At 44.2% G+C, this 15,053-nt stretch overlaps 1 protein-coding gene across 3 annotated transcripts in view; it reads left to right on the forward strand.

The window, feature by feature from the left end:
• Positions 1-15,053, forward strand: part of Kif26b (kinesin family member 26B) — a 448,358-nt gene that overhangs the window by 178,725 nt on the left and 254,580 nt on the right. For all 3 annotated transcript variants that reach the window (XM_013520421.1, XM_013520424.1, XM_005374788.2), the window contains one exon: positions 1,739-2,275. In XM_013520421.1, coding sequence (XP_013375875.1) covers positions 1,739-2,275 — 537 coding nt within the window. The remainder of the gene's footprint in view (positions 1-1,738; positions 2,276-15,053) is intronic.

A 15,053-nucleotide genomic window follows, 5' to 3' on the forward strand; every position in this document is an offset into this window, starting at 1 on the left:
TGCTGTAGAATGGTCCTCAGGGCGCCTTTCAGCTCCCACGTGCTCTGAGACGTGCTTGGGGACTGGCTGGACAAAGCAGCTGTCACTGAGAAGGATGCCACAAGGCGAGTCCCACATGGTTCACATCACTTTGCCAACTGAGACTCGATCAACCTTGACTTCCTATTGTTTCCCATCATTTAACGACTGTCTTGAGTTTCCACCTCCCGAGCTGCTCCTTGCTGCTGCTGGGTGAAGAGGCCTCTTGATTTATTAATCAATTAATCTGTGCATGCTGAGGAGCTTTTCAGGGTAGTTAAACAGGGAAAACAAAATGCTGGAGCCCATAATCAAGATAGATCGTAATTAAGAATCATCCTCCCACCAATGATCTTCCTGCCCACCCTGACTGCCCCGCTCCACCCTCCTCACCCACAGCTCGTTGCACCCCATTCACTTCTGATGGGCTTGGGCTCCATGGAAGCTGACAACACATTTCAGAAGGGAAGATTTTCTCCTAATGGCCAAGAGGGCAATAATCCTTGAGAGTGGGACTCATAGATTATTTGCAACAGCTGGTAAAGCTCAGAAGTTCAGCCAGGCCCCAAAGCTGCCACACTGGCTCTGAACATATATGTAGGTACTATCTTTTCCTGTCCCGGTTTCCCCACCAGTGAAACCATGGAGCAGGTTTCACATTACATTACAACAGGCAGAAGCCATGGCCTATTGAGAGATTTGGTAAAATTAGGGAAATTGTCCAAGGTTGGACAGAACCTCAAGGTTGTAAGTGGCAGAGCTGGGTAATCCTACTTTCTTATTCAAAATACAGTGATGAAAGGGAGATATCATGCTCATTAAACCCATTTTCTGATTTTTTTTAGATACCGGCCATGGAGCTGAAGTGTTTGAGGGGGTGGGGTGTAGAATCTCACTACGTTGCTCAGGCTGGTCTTGAACTCCTGGGTTGAAGTGAGCTTTCTATCTCAGCCTTCAGAAGGGCTGGGACTGTGAACTCACAGCACTGCACCCCACACTGAGATTTTTTAACAGCAGTTTTAGATGAAGTTTTGAGGAAAAGTAATTTGGCCTATTGTAATGGGTCAGAAAATGATACACATGGGTTCAGACATGCCCAGTTGGCCACAGAGCAAGTGATAAACATAAGGTAATCTGTAAAGGTTTGCTGGGATTCTAGAGCAAGCTGCGCTGTGCTCCAAACCTGTAGGTGTGGTTGGGTTTCTTTCAGCGATCTTTAGCACGCAGCACTGAGGAGACCAAGATTTTTGTAGAACAGAATTTCTGTTCCTGGTCACAAGTAGCTCTTATATCCGTTACCAGCTTCCCGCTTCTGGTGGAAAACAGGAGCTGGGGTCCCAGTGCCTGGATCACAACGACTGCACTCAGCCCACCTCATGCCCTGCGGACACTGGTGTCCTTCTGGTTGAGCCCTCGGGAGGGATCTATACAGTTCTTTAGCAGATATATTATTTGTCGGTTGGTGAAATACTCAGAAATTGTGTTTTGTTTTGTGGCTTCTTTAAAGTTTTCACTATAAAATTTCTACGTTTTCCAAGTCTGTTTGCCCGTGGTGGAGAACAATAGAGACTGTTCTGCCAATCTGGCTTCTCATTTCTGCTGGATGCAAAGTGGTCAGACTCTGGATATATCTATGGCTTAATTTGTCAACCAGACATCTGAGTCACATGCACTGGCCTTCAGTTACAGTCTCTCTCTTTTTGGCTTGTGTCTTCTCCAGGACCCTGCTTTCTCGGCTGTGATTCATGAGAAACTCCAGGTCCCCAACACCATCCGAAAGGCATGGAATGACCGAGATAACCGCTGTGACATTTGTGCCACACACCTGAACCAGCTGAAGCAGGAAGCCATCCAGATGGTGCTGACGTTGGAGCAGGCGGCTGGCAGCGAGCACTATGACGCCTCTCCTGGCTCACCCCCTCCGCTCTCCAACATGCCCACCCTGGTAGGGTCCCGGCATGTGGGCGGTGGGCTCCAGCAGCCCAGGGATTGGGCCTTTGTGCCTGCTGCCTATGCCACCTCCAACTACACAGGCCTTGTCAACAAGCACAGCAGCAAACCCAGCAGCCTTGGGGTCAGCAATGGGGCAGAAAAGAAGAGTGGGTCCCCCACCCACCAGGCCAAGGTCAGCCTCCAGATGGCCACCAGTCCCAGCAATGGGAACATCCCCAATGCAGTGGCCATTCAGGCCCACCAATACCTGGATGGCAGCTGGTCTCTTTCAAGAACCAATGGGGTCACCTTGTACCCCTACCAGGTAAGTACTTCCGTGAGTAAGGAAGAGCAGGGTTAGCTAGAGTCACAGAAGAGAAATCAACAGCACTTCTTTTCTCCACCCTTCTTCTGGGAACTCCCCAGCCTAGACCCTAATGAATCCATGTGACCCCCACAACTCTGTCAATAGCCCAGTAGCCGGACCAGCCTGTATGAAACTGCATCCTCTACACCTTCCACTCCTGCCTGCTCTCTGCTCATTCAGCAGCTCCTTCCTAAGAGGCCCTGTTGGTCCAGGCAGTGCCAAGTGTGCCTCAGCCATGGGGTCTACTGCATGATGTGGCAGTTAGGAGTGTAGGATTCCCATGGAGGCCTGGAAATACTTGAGCTGAGGTCCAGACCTGTCCACTTATTGGCAGTTTGGCTTTACAAACAGGGTTTGCCCAGCCCCAGGTCCAAACCTCTGTTATGAATTTATAAGATTCTCAGTAGGGAGATTTAAATAATGTAATGTAGGTAAGACACATAGTCTGATATCTCACATATGATAAGAGATTGCTGTGCCTACTAACAGAGATTTTAGAAATTAAGACAAATGAATGAGAGAATTTTTTTTTTTTTTTTTTTTTTTTTTTTTTTTTTTTTTTTTTGGTGTTTTTGGTTTTTCTCCGGTACCAGGAACCGAACTCACGACCTTGCGCTTGCCAGGCAGGCGCTTTGCCGCTGAGCTAAATCCCCAGCCCCAATGAGAGAATTTTGAACTGAAAAATATGCTGGGTCGCTATAATCATGGTTTTAATGCAATCTGTTGGTAGGGCCGGGCATCACGAAGGATAAAATACATGCGGGACCAGTGACCTGTGCTAGCACTGTGCTTCCAGGAAGTGTAGACACCTTTCTGACCCCTCTTCCCTTGACAGACCTTAGCCATTTTCTATCTGAAATTTGCGTTCTGTTGGGCTTAGGTGACTGAGAGAGTTTTTTTCTCTTTGCTGATTTAAATTAGTACATACCCCCACATCTCTCTGTAGGAATGAGAAAGCGGGTTTTAAATCTGCCACGGAATTTGTTCTGATTTTTCTTGGGTGAGTTTTCTGTTGGAGGAGGGCTGGACTTTGTCCCCTGTGTCATTTGTATGGAGTGTAACAGTGATGACTGTCAGAGGGATACAGAGGTGGCCATGCCTATGGTATGCCTTTGCCTGGAGAAATAATGTTAGAGATGTAAGAGATGACCCTAAAAATCTCATGAGATTTCTCACCTGTCTGTGTGCTACCACAGGGTGGGTGGCCCTCTAGTGATGTGAGGACTTAAATTTCTTCCTTTAAATACGTCACTGTCTTCTGGAGGCCTCAGAGTCCCCTACCAGATCTTCTATAATCAGCCAAGCAATAAGGGCAGAGAGAGTATGGAGGCTCTCACAAGGAGATTTGGAGGCCCAGCACAGCCTAAAAGGGCTTTACTTCCATCCATATTTAAGTGACAAGAATCCAGTGTCCTGGCCCCACTTTCCTGCAGAGGAAGCTGAAAAGCCAACCTGCCCTGGTGCCTAGGAGAAAAACAAGTTAGCGTACACATAACAGTTTTGTTACATGGATTAAAGGATAGGGGAGCATAAAATGAGTTAAAAGTGGCTGATGAAATTCCTGGTGACTTTTCTAGAGTGTTTGAGATGAGCTTAGATTGTGTCTCTTGATGTCTTGAAAGAAAAAAAGCCCTGATCATTCTCCTGGGAAGGTTTTAGGTGGCCAAACTCTTTATTTACTGGGTGCTTAGTAGTTTCCAAAATATAACATGCACATTACATCACCTGTGGCCACACTAGCACCAGACCTCTTCACACCCAAGAGAGTAGGTTTCCCTACAACAGCTGCTTCCAACTGTCCTAGCGTCCGCTGAGCAGTCTCCTGGCAACACCTTTCCCCGATATGACTCCTTCTCAGGCCTGACATACCAAAGAAAAGAAATCCTACTTTGACCTGCAGCTGAGCTGCCATTTAACTTTTGCGTGGAATTTCCTGTGTGGTTTATATAAATATAATAAGGAACTCATGGCATCTTAGGGGTGCATTACATTCAATCTTGAAAATAACAGCCTAGGGTAGGTAGTGTGTTAGTCAGCTCCCCCTCACTATGAGAAATAACTGATGACTGGCTTACAGAGATGAAAGGTTGGTGTTGGCTCCCTGTATTGGGAGTTTCAGTCCATGATTGCTTTGGGGCCTGTGGTGCTGTCATGAGAGAGCTCATAATGATGGGAGCCCATGTGAGAGTGAGGAAGGGGCCAGGGTCCCACAGTCCTCCTCAAGAGCACCCTCTGGTGACCTGAACACCTCCCAACAGGCCACACACCTCTTAAAGGTCCCTCTCGCTCCCAACAGTCCCACTCTGGGGACCAGGCTGTTAACCCAGGAGCCTTCGGAAAGGCAGTCAAGATGGTCAGGGTTTACCCAATCTGCATTCTTTTTCCATTGTGGAATGATAATCTTTTTTGTTCATAACTTTAAAAATACCTGTATATTATTTTGAAAATTATAAAAAATGATATGTATTTGTCTGTGTCACCCAGAAATAAGCTATGTAATACTTGGATATATTTCCTCCTGAGATTTTATACACTTATAATTTGTGGGATTGTGACTAGTCTCAATTCTACTTTTCATCTATTAGATTGGATACATTTTCCCATGCCATTATGTATATTTCTAAAGTTTGATCTTTAATGGCAGCAAAATATTTCATTATTCTGTACTGTGTACATGTATCCTAATTTATATAACCATGCATCAACTATTTGAGTTCAGGATTTTGCTATGAATAAAATGGTCAAGAGAACAATCTTCCACCCAGGTCATGTTTTCAGCACATACACAGATAACTCATGTTTCACTGCCATGCCCCAAAGCCTTGGAACACCCATCAGACACAAGTCAGAAGACTCACATCCTGTACCAACACTGGTGAGTGCAGACAGAAGGACTAGGAACTGGTGCTCTTAGAAAATATTCAAAGTGTGGTGAAGATTTGTGTGTGAGGAAGAAATCCTGAGGATGCTGCTGAACAGGAAGTTAGGGATTGGTGGTGCGTTTCTTCCTTTTCTCCTATCTCAGGTGGATGCAAACTTCTTGTATAAGAAGTAGTTTTAAAGCTCTGACCAAGTGCTGGGCATTGTGTGAGGCGGTGGGGGGCACCTTGGGCTGGAGACCCTGTTCCTGTCCTGCAGGCCTCACAGCGAGGGAGCAGACAGGTGCGCTGCCCGTGGCAAGGCAGGCGAGCGCAAAGGTCAGAGCACACAGCAGGGAGGGGGATCCAGCCCCAAGAGGCGAGGATGGGTTGAAGTGGCTTAAAGCCACATCCAAAGATGACTCACATAAGCCACCAACTTGAGATCGTCCTGGATTCATTTCAGCGCCTCTCTCCAGCTTCAGAGCAGACTAATTCATGCATTTCTCTGAGTAATAGTTAAAGGGACCGGAGGAAATCCCTCTGGGATAAAGAGATTTGGGGCCTAGCTATGAATCAGTATCCCCTGTGTTGCGACTGTGTCATCCTGATACCCTGGGCTGGGGGCTCTGGCTCTGGCCAGACTGAGTGTCTCCCACTGTGGACATCTCCCTGCAGTAAATATTCTGTAGTTCACAGTCTGGCCGGCTCATCAGAGACGGTTGACTGCTCTGAAAGCTGACCTCATTTTTTCCTGCTCACCCACACTCCAGCCTCCCTCCCCACAGAACAAATTAGCTCTGGATTAATGCCAAAGTAGTTCCCTGGCCAGAGAGGCATCTAGGCATGGTCACCACTGAGGGTGCTGCTCCTCACCGTCCAAACCCAAGCTTGTGGGGATGACGGAGGAGAGGAAACTTGCGCTTCTGAACTTAGAGGATGTGAGGGTGAAAACAGAATCTGGCAAAATGTTCATATGGACAACAGAAGGGTCTCTCAGATCACGCAGGCCTCCTGTCACCACGCAGATCTCCGGTGGTTGCAGTAGGGAGATTCTTGACTCTGTTTTGATTTATCTTTCATATTTCTAAGGAAACTTGAGAAGGAACAGGAGCTTGTAAGCATCACAGATAAATACGGTTCTATCTAGAGAGGTAAGAAAAAGTCATCCACTGAGATGACCAAAAACACTGAACAAACCACAAAGATAAATTCTCATTAAGTATCTTAGCAAGTTGATATCACAGAAGAGGGTAGGATCAGCCCTTTCAAAGAATTTCTTCTATTAACTTGAAGACATTTAACACAATCTATGCCTGCATACCGAAATCAGAAAATACTCTCAAATCTTCATTTTGGTGCATGAGTTTTGACTTTGAAAAGATATATCTTGATTAATCCCTTATAATCAGATGATTAATTACTTCTTTTTTGAATGGTGGCTGCTTTAGCCTGATTTACACTCATTATGGTAAATGACTGCAGGAGAGACCATATATGTAACACTCAGAATCTTAGGTTGTTGGTGTTAGAATACATTTTTTAGGATGGTAACTCATTTTTGCACATGGTAAAAGATTTCGAGACTGTGTCCTAGTTCGTGGTCCCACCAGCTGTTAACAACAGTTAGTAGCTTAGCATCTGGAAATTCCTACCTCATGAGGTGATTGTAGGACACAATTTTTAAAAAGTCGGATAATATTTTATATACCATAAAGCAGGGATACTGATAAGAATGATATATTTCAAATCCCCCATTTATCAGAGGAGACACCTGAAGCTGAGAGATTTAACATTTCTTTGGTTCAGAATGTCCTGAATTCTAGTTTGTTCTCTTTTGTTAAATTATAAATTCCTGGAGAACAAGAATCTATTTTATTCCCATGTCCCTGACAACAGATAACATGTGCAAGTTAGAGAAAGCTCAAATTTAAGGGAAGTACTAAAGTTATTTCCCATGACTGGCCCTAGATTTAGGAAAAAAATTTCAGGCCACCAGACCTATAGATCCTATGATTTTTTTGATGGAAACAACCAGTTATTTGACTTCTGGCTAATCTTTAACCTGAAGTATCTCAATTACACTCAGTAAATCTTGGATGCAATGAAGAGAATCTGGGTGGCATTTTGATGTCACCCTCAATCCAGGAACATTTGAAAGGAAATAATTTTGTTTCATAGGATTTTCATTAAATTGAGCTGCTCAAAAATTTTCTAGGGCCAGGGATATAGCTCAACAGCACAAGGCCTGCCTGGCAAGTATGAGGTCATGAGTTTGATTCCTGGTACAAAAAAATATTCAAGCTGTAGCTGCATCTTGGTGCTAGAATGCATCCTTAGCATGTGTAAGGTCCTGAGTTCAGTCCTCAATACCCTCTTTCAAAAAAGAAAAGAAAATTCAAGATAATGATAGATGATGTGAAGTTAGGGTTAGGGTTAGGGTTAGGGTTAGGGTAATAAATCCATTGGATCACTATGGATGGGATGAAGGTACAGGTTATCTTGGTACTTAGATCTCATTGGTTCCAGGATGCAAGACAAATACCAGAAATGACAAACATCAAACTGTTTTGATTATAAACAGTATCAAGTCATAAGGTAAACTACACGGAGAAGGTCTAGGTTCACATGGAGTACCCAAACAAATGATACAGATCGGGACAACATTTTCACAGCACAGTCAGTTCGATAGTAAATTTGATGAATTTCAAAGCATTCAAGTACAAAGGTGTGACTGGTTTCGGTGTGTATTCCTTGAATTGGAGTAAAATATCTCCAGTAAAAATTATCCTGATTTGTCACAAAAGCATCCCTTGGAATCCTTGTCAGAGATAACCCTAACTGAACCCTAGCTGAATTCCTTGTAGGACTGTCCTAGCACATCTTTAGATATGATTGTGTCTGTTAATCATAGTCATTGGTAGGCACAGAGATATGCAGAGACAGACTCAACTTCGAAACATCTCAAAATTTGTTAAACTGAAGCACCTAGAACTTGTTCCTCGGAGATCTCCAGGTGGGAAGTGCCCTTGGGAGGAGACCCTGTGCTGCCCCGCAAGTCCTTTTGTAGCCAGAGGCTTTGTTTATGGGGATCCGTAGAAAGCAGAAGCATACATTGTAGTCCAGCTGCTATTGGGGGTGATGGATACACACGCTCCTGGACAGCCACTTGTCAGGAAAGTGCAAGAGTGTGTATTTGCAGCGAGTCAGGAGTGGAGGATTCTCATTCGTGTCCTTTGCCGCTCCTCAGGTCTCAGCCACTTGTCCCTGGAAATATGCAACCGGCCCTGGTTCTATTTCGGTTGCTGCTTCCTCTGGGCAGCCAGAGCAGTAGTGTAAGATGTCACAGCTAAATGATGATATTGAAGAGTTTTAAGACCATGGTTTTGTTTTTCTCTTCTTAATAGATGTCCGAAGAAGTGTTGGAGTATTTACCTTTATTTTTTTCAGACAATCCATGAACACAGGAAAAAGAACCATTCACTCATGAGCAGAGCATTTCTCAAGGATGTGGTGTTCAGGGTGAAACCCCGGAAGGACAGGCATATCCAATGAATGGGGTGGGACTGGTCTGAAGGGAATGCCAGACTTCAGCAGAGATTTCAAAAATTTTTTAATCTGGCCATGTTTGTGGTCCAGTGAACTGAAGAAGAACCCCCTAAAGATGTCCATATCCTCATCCCCATAGTCAGTGGGTGTGTTGTTACCTAGCAGAAGAGACTTTGCAGATGTGAGCAAATGAAGGATCTGGAGATGTAGGGTTAGCAGGGGTTATCAGGTGGGCCCGGTGTAGTCACAAGATTTTTTCTGAGGGAGGCAGGAGGATGCTACACTTCTGGCTTTGGTGTTGGAGGAAGGGGCTACAGGAAGGAGTGAAGACAGAGCCTGGGATCTGGGTGGAGCAAGGACTCACACTGTCCCGCTGATCCTCCAGAAGGAAACTGGCTGTGCAGACCCATCCTAGACTTTAGTCCCTCGGATCTTTAAGAGAGTAATTTTGGCTCAGTTTTTGCTTCAGCATCTATAGGCACCCAGCTACCTATAAGCATTTCATAACTGAAAAGTCTGGCAAAGAGAGGTGAGGTGAGGTGTCCATGCTGAGGAGTTGCCACAGAGTCAGGCAGAATGGCTAAGAATCTGGGTTTTTCATCCCACACAACAAACTACATCACCAAGTGGATCGGCCAGCACATTAGCAAGTCAGATTATTTCATTTGGATGCCTCCACAGAATGAGAGGTTACTCATACTGCACCATTGGTTTTCAATTGTCTCAGATTTCCCTATTGTTATAGAATCATAATAACAAGCACACCACAGCCACTCTCCATTGGTAGCTAGTAATTACCATTATGTAAGTCTCTCATAGTGTTGAAACTGCAGAAATCATTCCAGGCTGGGGGATGGAGAGACTTGACTGAAATACACATGAAAGGAAGCTAATCACCTCTATAGGGCCTTTTGGCCCCGTACAAAGGGGTTTCACAGAACTGCCTGAGTAATAATTCTTACCTCATCTGGTATCTTGAGGATCAAATATATTTGAAAGCAATTTGAAAATGATAGAGTGGAATGAAGTGCTGCTTGCTCTAGCTTTTTTATTTAGTAGGCAGAAGACAACTGTTGGAAATTATGGAGCAGGGGAATGAAAAGATTTCCTTCAAAGCAGAAGTTCTCAATTCTGGCTATACACTGGAATGACTTGGGGGAATTTTAAAAATTCCCAGTGCTTGAGGCACACCCTAAACAATGAAATGAGAATATCTGCAGGTGGGACCTGGGCCTTGGTTTGAACTGTCAATGTCAGAAACCACAGCCTTCAGAAATAATTTATCTGACACTGATGTAATAAATACAGGTAAGGAAACAGTGAGTGTATGTAGATAGACAATGTATTAGTCAGCTTTCTGTTACTGAGATACAATGACTGAGTCAATCAGCCTATGAGGAGGAAAGGTTTATTTGGGCTTGTACTTTTCAGAGATTTCGGCCTACAGTCATTTGGCCTGTTGTCTCTGGGCCTGTAGCAAAGCCATGCATCATGTTAGGAGCATGTGGTGGGGCAAACTGCTCCCCTCACCATGGCCAGAAAGCAAAGAGAGGGAGAGGAAGGGATGGGGCTCCAGATTTTCTTAAAGGGTACACACCCCTCCAATGACACACCTTCCTTCCACTAGGCCCTGCCTTTTTAAGGTACCACCACTTCCCAACAGTACTAAAGACCAGGCCTTTAGTACCTAGGTCCTTGGGGAATGTTCCAGATCCAAGTAGAGGGCCAAGGGGAGACCGAGAGACAAAGAGAGAAAACTAGATGGTGTATTTGTGTCCCGGGGCTGCTGTAACAAATTACCACAGATTGGGTAACTAAGATAACAAACATGTATTATGTCATCCTTCTGGAGGCAAGAAGTCTAAAATCAGTCAGCAGGGGCACTGTCCCTCTGGCTATGCTGGAGAAGAGCCCTGCCTGGTCTCTTTCAGCTTCTGGTGGTTCCAGGTATTCTTTGGTTTGTGGAACATCACTTGAATCTCTACGTCATGTTTTCTCTCCTCTTGTAATAAGGGTGCAAGTGTCTGGGTTGAGAGCCCAGGGGGCTGGGGATTTAGCTCAGTGGCACAGCGCCGGCCTGGCAAGCCCGAGGTTGTGAGTTCGTTTCCCGGTACCGGAAAAACAAACAAACAAACAAACAAACAAACAAACAAAAAAACAAAAGAGAGCCCACTCTAATTCAATATGATCTCATTTTAGTCCTTACCTGATTATACTTACATTCTGAGGTTCCAGGGCACATGGATTTTGGGTAAACTCTACTCAATCCACACAGATGGATGAAAAATGAAGGTGGGGTTTAGAAGGTGAGGTACATACGGGCTTCTTCCTTGCTGAATTACTTCTGAAGAAGGAGCAAGCACAGGTGCCAGCAGCTGGCTTCGCATCCATGTTCTTGGGTTGGAGAGGAATAAAGGGAACAAGTGGAAAGGTTCTAAAAATGGACCAAGTAGAGAGTGAAGAATGTGGCCTGTTTCCCTCACCCTTATACAGGCAGAGGAGACCAACCCAAGACAAAATATCTGAAGACAAAGTTGAATGAGCAATTTGTATACATTTTTTATGGAGTAACAACCTCCTCTCCTGAACTTATAAAATACGTTTCAATTCCTTTGTACCTTCACCTCTGTAAGTACAAATGTGATCAGCACTTCTTAGAGTACTACCTAGGGGAGAGGAGTTTGAGACTCTAATCTGCTGGGGACAAGAGGAAACTCAGTCTATGCCTGTCACCAAGCTGACAGTTTGGGTTCAGTTGATGGCAGGGTTTATAATGTTGTTTTCCTTCTTTAGAAATACTTCTAGATTCTAGAAAGAAGACAGGAAGAGTGGATGATATCCTATCCCCCTTAATTAGTATTTTTTAACTGACGCCCTCACCACATTTACAGGTGGGTGGTGAGAGGTGTGAGGAAGGTACCCAGCAAGTCCCAAGCACTGGAGGTACTTCACCTTGTCTGCCCTCTCCCAGGCCAGGCTGGAGTGGAGGAGCTGAGACTTGCTGCACTCGGGGGTGAAATCAGACAGGGAGAAGATTCTCCAGAGGCAGACATGTTTTCACAGTTACCTTTGCTTTTAGACAGCCTTGTTCATCCCCTCTCCATTCAGCCATCTTCCCGTCCTCATTTCCTCAGGTGAGATTTTCACTTCTTAGCATAGTGAGCAAAAGACCTAAGGGCTACCCACTGTCCACAGTGAGCAAGTCGAGGGGCACCTCAGCGAGGGCTTGTCTCTCTTTAAGGACAAAATAAACAGATTTGTCGGAAAGTTTGGGGCTGCTGCTTATCAGTGATTTTACCCAAGGCTCAGACAACGAGGAACTAGAAGTTGGGGCCTGGCTAGATTTGTCACTCATGTGACCAGAAGTAAAAACCCAGCGTCCCTCTGTACAGTCTGACCTCTACCAGGGTTCCCCCTCTTCCAGGTCTGCATTTTCTTTTCTGCAAAGTTCCAGAGTTGTTATGGGTATGATAAGAAATAATGGATATTGAATACTCAGCTCTGTGCCGGTGACACCTGGATTAAGTTAGTTGAAACTAGAGCGCCAGCTTTGTTTAGTCAAGCCCAGCACGGATAGAGAGTTAAATGGAATCAGGGCCCTCTTCTAATTAAAGAACCGGGGGCAGATGAAGGCCCAATACTAAAACCATAAAATGAATGTTCAGCTCGTGACAGAAGTGTTAGTAACACAGAAAACACTAGTCCCCTTGCATGTATTACTAGGAATCACCTTTTCTTATGTATGTCATATCTTACATAAGAATGTCTTATTTTAAGTTGATGTTATCTCACTCTGCTATTAGTGAATAAATTGATAAAATACTGATAGGCTCATTGACCACATTTATTCCACATTTGGGGATCTTTTTAGGGAAGAGGTGAAACAGTACATAGACTCCAGTCATTTGAAATTCTACAGACGTGTGGAGAAGACACATTAGAAATAATACAAAATATTAAAACATGATTTTAGAGTTAACTTGGACTGGAAAGGAATTCCAGCTCATGATTCTTTGTCAAAGACACTTCGGAACAGAGAACTCAGACCTTTCATTCTTGCTTTCCTTATTCATACACTTAGGGAACATTATAATTTTAATATGTTTGCTTTCTCACTCATTTACATGTTTATAAAGTAGACGTACTTTTAACATTACATAATTTAAAGCTTTCAATAAATTAAAAAATTGGTCTCCTCTGTACCTCTCCCACCCTAGACATAGATCTAATTAATTTCAAATGGAGATTTTACTGTGCTGATGATCTTTAGCATGACAAATTAGCGTGTTTCTATCTTCTAAAGGTATTTGTGAGGATTAGTTAATGAGTCATACATTTCATAGCCCTAAGTCACTCCCAGGGAGTAATTTAGGTGTTTAGGAAGCATACTAGTCGCCATTCTTGGGGACTCTGGAGACTGCTTAGTGTCTTTCTGCTGCACCAGTGGCCTCAAAGGGTTAACATATTGCTCGATAGCTTATCTGAGAGCTGGGGAATGAGGAAAAGGTGCCACGTGGAAAGCAAACAGCAGTGCTGAGTCTATATTTAAGGTTGTGACCAGGAGTTTTCTAATTACATGACTAATCTGAGCCAATCTGACAGCCTCCATCGCTTTAGTGGGGCTGGTTTCCATCTTGGACAAGGCTAGGAGGGGCACTATCAGTGGGAAGATCAAAACCATTAGCTTGTTCACATACTCCCTTTTAGTTAAAGCAAACAGATCTCAGGAACCAACACATACCCTTATGAATTACAGATGACAAAACCCAGGCCCAGATGTGTCAAGTGACCTGCTCAAGGTCGTGCAGCGAGGACGCAGAAGAGATGGAACTCAAACACTGGCCTCCTGTGCACCTGCCCCACGCCTGCCCCCCAGATCTCCTGAGGCAAGGAGGCCAGGCCCTCGGGCTACTTCATAATCTTCCCAGAGAGCCGCCCACAGCACACGCTGCTAATAGAATTCTGTAGGACGCTTTTGTGTAACTAGAATTTCCAAGTCCAAGTTCATGTTATATTAGTCTGCACAGTAGTGGAGGAATAAACGCTGTGTTTTATCTCCTTTTTGGGAAATGGGGAGGCTGGTGAGGTTAAAGCTTGAGACAGATGGGCCCCCAAATGAAGCCATAGCCATGTGAGCAATGCTGCCATCTAGTGAAATGTACTTCAGCTTACTTCGGAGATAGACTCTCAGGCCTAATGGAATCTTACCATGCATTGTTTTAATTTCCGAGGAGCAATACAAGGAAACAGGGCCATTTCCTCATCAATAAGGTGGTTTTTATTTAACAGAGTGGTATATGTTTTAATTCAGTTCCTATCACAATATCCTTTGGAAAGGATCTTGTTCATCTGCATATTAGCCAAATATTACTTGCTGTTGTGTTGGTTGTGATAACATATACATAGCATAAAGTCTATCACAGAGACCATGTAAAAATGTCTAGTTCAGTGGTGTTAAGTACAGTGACGTTGCTGTACCACCATCACCACTGTCCATCTCCAGCACTCTTCATCTTCCCAGCAGAGACTCTGTACCCATTAAACACCAACTCCCCAGTCTCTCCTGCCCCTAGCTGCTGGCAATTGCCATTCCTTTTGTCTCTGTGAATTTGACTACACCAGGAATATATTATCACACAAGTGGAATCATGCAGTATTTGTCCTTTCATGACTGGCCTGTTTCACTTTAGTATAGTGTCCTCAAAAGTTCGCTCATGTTGTAGCATGTGTCAGAATTCCCTTCTTTTTAAACCTCAAGAAGATTCTGTTATGGGTACATACCACATTTTGTTTATCCATGCATCCATCAGTAGACACTCCTCTTGGCTCTTGTGTATAATGCTGCTATGGACATGGGTGCACAGTTACTTCTTTGAGACCCTCCTTTCAGTTCTGGTTGTATCCCCGGATGTGGAATTACCAGATCGCAGGTAATTCTATTCATAACTTGGTGAGGAACTGTCACACTGTTTCCCATAGTGGCTGTACCATTTTATATTGCCATAAGGGCGCCGTTCCCTCCACATCTCTCCACCCCATTTTTCTATTTTGTGTTTTTTTCTTTTTAAAATAATAGCCTTCTTATTAGGGACAAGGTGCTGTCTTGTGGTGGTTTTGTTTGCATTTTTGCAGTCAATAGTGATGTTGATCTTTTCATGTGCTTCTTGCTCTTTTGTAAGTCAAGCAACATTTGAGTGTTTGATCAAAGCCTTAGTATCCTCTTCTAGAATGGGAATAATTGCATCCATCTCCTAAGATTATTGTGAAGATTAAATTCATTATTCTAAAATAAGATTTTTAGTTCTTTGCACTGTTGCAGTGCTAGGTTT

The sequence above is a fragment of the Chinchilla lanigera genome, unplaced genomic scaffold (assembly GCF_000276665.1).
Source record: "Chinchilla lanigera isolate Chin_1 unplaced genomic scaffold, ChiLan1.0 scaffold00005, whole genome shotgun sequence".
Taxonomy (NCBI): Eukaryota; Metazoa; Chordata; class Mammalia; order Rodentia; family Chinchillidae; genus Chinchilla; species Chinchilla lanigera.